General features: G+C 46.5%; 1 protein-coding gene across 4 annotated transcripts in view; it reads left to right on the top strand.

Annotated features, from left to right (window-relative positions):
• AP2B1 (adaptor-related protein complex 2, beta 1 subunit) overlaps window positions 1-9,431 on the top strand; it is a 75,570-nt gene that overhangs the window by 45,858 nt on the left and 20,281 nt on the right. The window contains exons 14-16 of one of the 4 annotated variants that reach the window (XM_009885128.1): window positions 3,554-3,595; window positions 5,503-5,649; window positions 6,953-7,098. In XM_009885128.1, the coding sequence (XP_009883430.1) occupies window positions 3,554-3,595; window positions 5,503-5,649; window positions 6,953-7,098 (335 nt within the window). The remainder of the gene's footprint in view (window positions 1-3,553; window positions 3,596-5,502; window positions 5,650-6,952; window positions 7,099-9,431) is intronic. The other 3 variants (XM_009885129.1, XM_009885131.1, XM_009885130.1) reach the window with 3 other exon arrangements.

The raw sequence follows: 9,431 nt of genomic DNA, 5'->3' as shown, positions 1-9,431 counted from the left end.
TTCAGCAGCACTTCATGCCTGACTAATATCTGCTTCTTTCCTTCTGCACTCTGCCTGTCACTCCAGATGGGAGAGGACACTCCGTGGGTAATTGGTTCCTGTTCCCTCTGTCTTCTTCCTTCCCTCTTACTCACACGCGTCGCTGTTACCGGCTCTTCCATCGTTTTGAGTTTGGGATAAAGTTAGGTGTTGGGCATCTTGCAGGAGGATTGTGTAAACCAGAACTGCAGTTTCTGATTGGGGAAAGCATTGGTGCTGTGGGAGGGTGGCAGGCAAGAAAAATGAAGAAAGGGACTTCTGTGCTGCCACAATGGGTAGTGCACCCCAGATCTGATGTGGAACTTTGACTTTCCCCCCGGCTTTAATTTCTGTTGAAGTAGATGTGTTGTCACTTCTGTTTTCCCGGTCTAGGTAGAGCCAGTTCTGCCTGTAGGGACCCGGTGAAGCTGCCGGCTCCTCGGAGCTCGCTCTGCGGCTTTGTAGCACACATCTGCAGTGCTTGGTCCCGAGCGTAGGAGCCAAGAGAGCGGCAGGCTGCTGTGTGCGGACCCCTCCGATGAGTAAAGTGGGACTTCAGGAGGAGCGGGTCAGAGCTTCCTGGCCTCGGAAAGAGATCGTTTCTACCCTAAAGCAGAGATGCTGGGTGAAATCTAGAAATGTAAGGAGGCTCATGGTAAGTTCTTTGAGCCAGTGAGTTGGGTTTTTTTTCTCCACCTTGTAGGGGGTGAGAGCTGGAATCTCGACTCAAGCAATAAATCCAAATTCTACTTTTCCCCCAAGGGCCTGACAGGTAGGGAAAATGGAAGACTTTCGGACAGCTTGAGGAACCCCAATGTGTCAGTCCTTTCCTCCTTCACAGTGAGTGCATGCAGATACCATTGTCACGGGTTTCTTCGAGGTTGGATTCCTAGCCTGCAGCTTCTTATGATGAGTGTAGTAGGAAATGGTAGAATAGTTAACATCTGGCTTGATTATGCAGAATTATTCAGTCATTTCCATAATACCCTTTGTAAAATGTTTGCTGCTTGATGAACCGGTCTTTCTCCTGCTTCAGACAACAGTACCAGAAATGCTCCGTGCATACAATAATATCTGGAAACGAACTGGCTTCTTTACCTTTTTTCTTTTCCTCTGGACTTCACTGCCTGTCAGTATAAAGTGTGAAGTTCATCTGCGTGCGAGACTCTGAATAGGGATGAGGTGTAATAGTTGCATTTATTACTCCTCAGTCAGCCAGTAACAAGATGTAAATGATCTGATATGTTAATCTAAAACATGGCTTGGCTTAAAGAGCAGTCTGGAGAACAAAACTCTGCTCTGCCAGGCCGTTTCAGTGGGGGAGACCTGATAATGTAATAAGCCCTATTTTATAAGCTCAATATTAATTGGATTTGCATCCTCTGGCTGGCTTCCTTTGGTCTGTGACTGGTCCTTCTTTTGTCTTTGGAATCGCTCATTCTTACTTGTTGTCTCTTAAGTAAGCTAAGAAAACCCAGACTTGTGCCGTGCACTGCCGTGGGCAGCAAGAAGATGGGTTGCTGTATGAAGACGTGGCTGTTGCAGAAGACCGTGGATGTCCTATAACTTTCTGCCATGACCTCAAGTAGGGATAAACTGAGTCTCACGCAGGAAAAAAGCTCTTAAGGCTTCTTAACAAAAGGCAAATTGTATGTGATTTGTACTTCTCTAACACATACTTATGGTAGTGAATATTGCATCAGGTGGCTCCTGTGGGGACATGGGGAAGGAGAGATGCCAGGGGATAGAAGGGGGATCCAGAACAGCACGGGGATTTGTCAGATTTTACAGGTTTTCTGGTGGCTAGGGAGCTAGTAAGTCACTGCCTTGCAACTGCGCTGCTGTTCTCAAGGCATTTTGTCCTTTTTATCTGTGCTCTGAGGGAGAGAAGTACGAAGTTGTATGGGATATCTGTAATATATAAAATATGGTACATCTGTAATATGTAAAATACATTTGCCATGAGAACTCCCAGGGAGCGCACTAGCAGGGACCAGAACAAAGTTGAATTTCCAGGTCTGTTGTGCGGAGGGAAATGGTTGGAGCCTCTTTGGCTCTAAGCACGTGCACTCCTGGAAGCTTCTGCATTTTAGCTATAAGGTGCATTTTTTTTTCAATGTCTTAGCACATCAATTTGTATTTGAACAACATACCTAGAGCTTTTGTTGATCCAATTTGTCACATGCTTTTTTTTTAAAGCAAACAAACTCCCCAAACCCTAATCAAATGGAAGAGCAAAGCTATCTAGGAGGTGAACTGTGTTGTTCTGGTCTGTCAGTCCAACCTTTTCCCCATAGGGCTGACTCCTACCTCGCCCCTACACTTGCTTCATCCTCCGTGCATGTTGTCGGGGGCATGATCCTTGTCTGAATGTGACCAAAAAAACCCACCTGCTCTAGGCAAAAAACTACCGTGGTCTTCTGAACGAAGCCTAGGACACAGGTAAACCTGGAGGTGTCTCCGTAGTGAATAACCGCAGCAGAACTGTGCTTGTTTCCTCCTGACTATCAGTCATCTGTCGAGTGCTTTATAAATATTCACAGGAGTGATGTTGTACTCGCAAACAGCGCTTGTAGCTTTGGAGTCTGTCCTGATCACTGAATTCTTCCAAGCGTGTAGAATGGTGTGGATGTTTTAAAAAAATGGGCTTTGTCACTGAGAAAGTGGTCTGGATGCTTTGTAAAGGGAGTTCGTGGTAGGACAGCTTCTAGGTGGGCTGCAGGGCGGTTTGGCTTCAGGGAGGATTTAGTGTTTATGGAGGGTTGCGCGGGTGGTACGCAGTGGCTATTTCAGTCGCTTCAAACTGTAGCTGTGTAGCTTGGCAGCGATCGTTACTGAAATATCCTAGTGCACCGTAAGGTCTCTTTACTATTTGAGTGGCCCATTAGATCACGAAGCTGTTTTTTTTTTTTCCTGCCCAAGGGAGGGGAGCGTCTTCAAAGGGAAGACAAAGCCCACCTCTCTGAGCCGGCACACATCCCGTTCTCTTTCTTCCTTCTTAATTGAAAAGAGCCGCATGTCAGAGGAACGTAGCCAAGACGCATTGTGTTTTCCTGTAGTTCGTAGCTGTTCCCTAGAAAACTAAAGCTTTCGGGAAGTGAGCTTCCTGTCAGTTTTATTTTTATTCCGTTTCACAGTTACCCCACTGGGTTTTGTGGAGCTGCTCAGGACTGCTGGCAGCCAGCGTGGTGGGTTGAAGGGAAAGCACTGATGCATGAAACATGAAGAATTGTGCGGAGTTTGTGGTGCAGATGACGGGGGGATGGGTTTTTGTTCTTATTAACCTGCAAAACGCTCCTGTGCGCAGTAGGTGTGTGGGGTAGTTCTCCAAATAGCTCTGCTCACCCAACCACAAAAAAATAAAGCCCCTCTGTTCCCTGTGCTTTCCCATCATTGCATTTCTATCTGTCCTGTACGCGGCAAGCGAGTGAGACGTGCTCGCAGCAGTGCGGTCAACTGAGCTCCACTCCGGCCATCTGACACTTGGCTTAAATGAACTCGGTCTTTCTCTCCTCTCTCTCCTTCTCTCTTTCAGCTTGGCAGTGACCTTGGCGGGGGCATTGGAGGAAGCCCGGCAGTAAGTGCCATTCCATTTTTTTCCCCAATTTCAAAAGCTGCTCAAAGCTCAGGGTTTTTAAATACAACCTCTCCCATTATGTGCTGGAAGATGCTTAAATCCCAGAAGGTGTTTGAAAATGGACAACCGCAACCGACACACGCAGGTCCCGACCTCTGTTGCTTTGAGTCCAGCTGTCGCCTGGGCTTTCCTAAGAGCAGCCAGGGCCAGAGCTGTCGACTCTATCTGCTTAGCTCTTCTTTCTCTGAGCTTTTAGTCTGAGCACCAGCGTTAACATTGGCAGTACCCCAGTCCTTGTGCAACTGCTTTGGCAGCTGAAAGGCCAAGGATGCTTACTTACTTCTCTACTTGTGAAGCCTGTTCTGTTGTAACCCTAACCCAGCACCACCACAGGCTTGTCTGAACTCAGTGCTATTCTCCTCCCTCCTCCTGAAAAACGCCACGTAAGATTTTTCCTGGACATCAGGGTCAGGTGATCTGAGCTTTCCTACTACGTGTGGTCAGTGCTGAACTCTGCCTGCCACCAGCCGCCTTCTCTGTGCCTGTGCTTTGTGAGTGTCCTAGTGCCTAGAGTGCTTGGGAGACTTTCAGGCTGCTTCCAAAGCACCTTTGGCTTCACATGCATACCGGCTTCTTCCAGGAAAGCATGGAGAAAGGATGCAAGATGACTTGGAGATGTGGTGGGCAGGAGGGGGTGTGCCTCCAACCCACAGCCAAAAACAGTCTCCTGGAGAAAGCTCCAGTCCCTCTTCCCAGGACTGTGTAGCCAGAAATTCAGTGAAGAAAGCATACTCAGTTCTGGAGCGAGGGCTTTTCAGAGACCCTTGTTACGGCTGCAGTCATTCTTTCTCCTTCTTTCCCTGTGAATCTTGCATTCCTTTCTAACTTCAGCATAAGGGCAGAGGAGAGCCGGTGGGACAGTGTACCTGTAGCCCCCAGGCAGCGCACACCGGGACACGGGAGACACTTACTTTGTAGAGATCATCCTTACAAAGCCAGGTGTCTGCCTTCCTGGGCCACCATAAACCCACCGAACAGTTCTATAAAACCACCAGTCCTCCCTGTCCAAAGCGGTGTTGGAACACCACATCTCAGGTGTTTCCTGAACACAGAACAGCACTGAGACTTCAGACCCAGAGCAGTCCCCAGTATTTCCTATTGCCTGCCTTAGTCGTTCTGCCTGTGAATCCTGGTCTCAAGCACGTAATTCTTCCTGCTCACAGTGAAGAGGAGAATTTGGGAGCCTAACTTGAGTGTTACTGTCCCACCTGGAGCTGGGCACCTAAAAGTTAATATTCTGGGTTTGGTGCCCTCGTTTTAAGTCCTCAGAGGGAAGGATTGCCCTTTTTGCAGAAAGGTTGTTTTCTGACAGGCAGAGACAACTGGTTCTGCTTCAGGTAATGAACTTTTTTGGACCATAGTGCTGCGAATGCAGAGCTCTGGCTTTGGGTGGGAGTACGCAGTACGGTCATGACTCCCATGCTATCTCTGGATATGCAAAATCTTGCAGATTCCTGAAGGCTGTTGTAGTTGGGGGAAGATTTGAAGCTTTTTTTTTTTTTTTCTTCCCCTGGGTTTATGTAGGGTAGATCCACAAAGCACGTTGCCTTTATGAGAAGGAGAGGTGGAGAGGAAAGATTCCTCTACAGTGGGAATAGATAACTGGAGCTATAAAAAAAAAAAATGATGTCAAAGCCATTGCATGGTTGAGGTGACAGCCGAGTGTAGGGATTAGTTGCCAAGAGCTTTGGAATTCAAATGCATTATTTAGCACTATTGATAATTCAGCAGGGAAGCTGCAAATGACATTAAATATTTAGGATATTGCCCGAGTTCATGCTTTATTTAATGAGTAGTGTTCTTCATATGCGATATTAATCGGTGCCTGTTCTTTCTGACCTCTCCAGGTGGGGCAGACCTACATTCCTTCTTCTGTGCCAGCCACCTTTGCCCCGTCACCCACCCCAGCAGTGGTGAGCAGTGGACTCAATGATCTCTTCGAGCTCTCATCTGGTATAGGCATGGCTCCTGGAGGATATGTGGCTCCGAAGTCTGTACGTAAGGAAAAGGAATCATCCTCAGTATACTGCCTTACCTTAGGCTAAGAGAAGTCTGAGACTGCTCGCTTGTCCCTTTTATTGTGGGTCTCTGGTGCTATCAAGGCACCTTAGTTCAACTCGGTCCCATTAGGGACGCACTGGGGTTTTCCCAGGCAGAGAAACAGCGTGTTGGAGACCGTTAGTCGTTAGTTACAGACTTCTGGATTTGTGGGGTTTTTTTTTTAGCAGTTCCCTCATTTTACCTGTAACAATATTACTCTAAAGAATGGCTTATATAAGATATGAGAATTCCAGTTTTGTCAGAGCAGCTTTCCTGGAGACCTACTTCTTAGCAAGTTTCTCCAGGAAACTGAGGGCAGGGTACAATTTGCTACAACTTTCATAGAAGATTCGTTTATTTGGAGGAATCCAATGTGACAGTGAAGATAAAATCACGTGCTTGGGATGAGCGTGCTGCAGTGTAATGCGGATAAATGCTCTGCCAGTGACAGAGATCGCAGATGCACTGACTGAAGCACGCTTAGTCTGAAGGGTTCGTGAGATGCAGACCGTGGTCCTGGTAACAGGCTGTGGAGCAGCCACAGGGACCTCAGGATTAGCCTTTCATGCCTGAAAGGGAATAAACAAAAATTAGCACTCTTGTTAAATAGTCAATAGATGAATAAACTAAGTCATCCTAGGAAATCTAGGATCTCAAGGTACTGCAGAGCATACCCAAAGCTTTTGGTCCTTAGCTGCTTGCGGGTGTTACACCATATATAAGATCAAGTACGAAAGAACCCAGTGATTTTGAGCTAAGTACTCCATTTTTCACCACTCAAATTTGAGTCTGGGTTTTTCCCCACAAAGATGATTTGGGAATCCAGAACCCGAACAGCTAATAGCGTCAGCCTTGTGATTTTATTTGGTTCAAACTTCAGTATTGTCCTGCCTCTAATAGCCCAACAGATCCTTGGAGAAGCCTGTCCATCAGCAGACTTGGTAAGTCTCGCATTAGTGTGATGGACACAAGCTTTCACCGTTTCTTGTGCACACTAATGTTATAGTATATTTGAGTTCTTTATGTGAGTGCTGTGAACACGGATTAGGAGCAGCAAGCTTGTTTCTCATTGGTAAGCTCGATCCTTTCAACACCCCGTGTTGTATCTTCCCTGTAGTGTTTCTTTAGCATTTGTGGGCTTAATGTGCCAACGTAGCTGGATTTCGGAACTCAAGGCTTCTGTTGTTTGGAAAACTGTGTGTGTTTGTTATCTTCGGACCAGACTTCTCATGCTGAATGACATCTCTTGTGCTTAAGGTTTGGTTGCCTGCAGTGAAGGCTAAAGGATTGGAGATCTCGGGCACATTCAGTCACAGGCAGGGACACATCTACATGGAGATGAACTTTACCAACAAGGCGTTGCAGCACATGACCGACTTTGCCATTCAGTTCAATAAGAACAGGTAAGAAATCAATACACTTTGTCCACTACGTTAAAAAGATTGTGTGCTCCTATGAAAAGAGTCCGTGTCTACACTGCTAGATATAGGGAGGACTTCTATGTAGGTAGGTAATGCAGTCATGGAAACAGCTGCATGATACAGCCCGAACTCTCCATCGCACCACAGTTGTGTGAAAGGGCTGAAAATACAGACTGATAAATCTGTAAGGAAACAGGCAGCAGACAGTCCTGTTGTTTTCCCAGCTCTGAAACAGCATCTGCCCCGTTTAATCTCTGCAGAGTTTTAAAGCAGCCTCATGAGTTGTTAGGCAGGTTAGAGGTTTTATAGCCAGTAAGTGCCCTGAGGAAAGCGGGAGCGTAAAAAGGCAAGCGTTTCAGCTGCACAAGTACCAATCCATAATGCCTCTACCTCCTGACTTAATTGCTGTGCTGCCCCTCAGACTGTCTGGAAGTATGGGTCTCGTTAATAAAGCTATTTGCCAATGAAGAAGTTGCAAGGCAAGAGCCTATGGCCCGTGTTTTCCTTGTAATTGGCAGCAGAACAATTTTGTCAGAAGGAGCAGCCACTGGAATGTTTAGAGCATACAGATTGTTCTCGGAAACCCATCTCAGCCAGAAGACATGACATGGCAGTACAGCCCCAGTGTCTTCCCACAAGTACCCTTCCCAGTCAGAGAGCTTATCGTGTAGTTTGCTATTTGTTATCTTGAGCAAGGACCAGGCTAGTTCTTATCAAGACTGCAAAGAATATCTTGTGACTGAAATGTTCCCCGTGTTTCTTAATATCCCTTCACTGGAAAAAGGTACTCCACTAAAGATCCACTGAAACCATCTCTTTAATATCACTGTTAGCCTTGCAAATTTGGGATTTCTTGGGACGAATAATACTTACTTACAAAAGGCATTATGCTAAGTAAGTCTTAGTAAACGTTCTCCCTGGACTGCTGTATTTTCTGGAGAGTTTTGCTAAGCTGCTATATGCAAATGTTTCATGCAAATTGGCCTGAAAAAAGCAGTTTTGCTTGTGATTTTTTTCCCCCTACATTGAGCTGTGTTCTAGCCACACCTACGTGGTACTTCTCAAGGATGAAAGAAGTTTAAATACTGTACAGTAAAACAGCAGTTTCTCCTTTTGCAGCGTATCAGCACGCGCGCCGTATACAATCTACTACTATTTACTCTTCTGCAAATACTGTTCTCGTGTCACCTGTGCTTTCCACTGGGGCTGGTGCATGGGAAAGAGCTGCAGTGGGCTGCCTCTTTAGGTTTGTAACTGGGAAGCTTCTATTGCTTTTCCCCCTCTCCTGCTGATACTAATCGCGTTCACTGCAGTCTTGGGATAAAGCATCAAAAAAAGAAAAGGAAAGCTAGGGCTCTAGTGTGCTCTAATATCACAGCCACTTAGTAGCAAAATGCGACTTTCTTTTCCCTCCGAGTCTAAGGGAAAACACTAGGGCTTACGTTCCCCAAGGTGAAATGGCTGCAGAAGGCAAATCACATGGCTAGGCCCTTGCTGAGAATATTCTTATTTCAGATCCCTAGAGCTGAAAACTAAGGAGAACAATGAATGGGGCGTCTCCTGTTTTGTGAAAAAGTGATATACCCAATACACGTGCGGGTGACTGTGCAGAGAGACAGTATCAGTTCTTTAGTGCATAAAATTAAAATACACAGCTGTACATCTTTGTTCCGGTAAATGCTCTATCACCTCTGAGCTAACGTGAATTCTGATAAAGAGAAATGTGTTCACAAGTGGACACCAAAGCTATGTTATGCATCTGTGCTTCCATCTGCTTTCGAGAAGAAGCCGACACATAGCAGAGAAGTGTTATATTAAATGTTAGCTGCTTTTCCTCTTCTCCACACTAAGTAGAGGTGCCTGTGGAATTAAAAGCCTCTTGGACTGAAGGGGCAAGTAAACATTCGCTTTGCTATGGTGGTATACGTCCTCAGCTGAAGGAGTCTCAAACCAAGCAGCAGAGCCAGATGCTGTCATTCGGGACCAGACAGCTGGCTGCATTGATTCATTTGTTCTACCGTGCTCTCTTACAAACCACACACTCCTCCTTGGCTATCTGTTTGTTCTGTGTTGGCTCCAGTTCCTTCTTCCATAGCTCCCAGTGATACAACAGCCATGCAGGGTGTGATATACTCTACTTACAGTACTCTGCAGCTCTGTAAGAGAGAGCCAAGAGACCCGAGTCTGAGTTCAGGCACCGCTCCTTGCTGGGCAGGCTGCTGCTCAGCACGTAGACCAGTGCTGTGCGGGTAATGGAAGGGTTCCCAGATGCTGGTCCCCTGGGCCGGATGGTGCATGTTGTCAGGGAGACAAAC

The sequence above is a fragment of the Charadrius vociferus genome, unplaced genomic scaffold (genome assembly GCF_000708025.1).
Source record: "Charadrius vociferus isolate BGI_N301 unplaced genomic scaffold, ASM70802v2 scaffold54, whole genome shotgun sequence".
NCBI lineage: Eukaryota > Metazoa > Chordata > Aves > Charadriiformes > Charadriidae > Charadrius > Charadrius vociferus.
The sequence above is the reverse complement of the archived record's forward strand: the minus strand, read 5'-3'. Positions and strand labels throughout refer to the sequence as shown.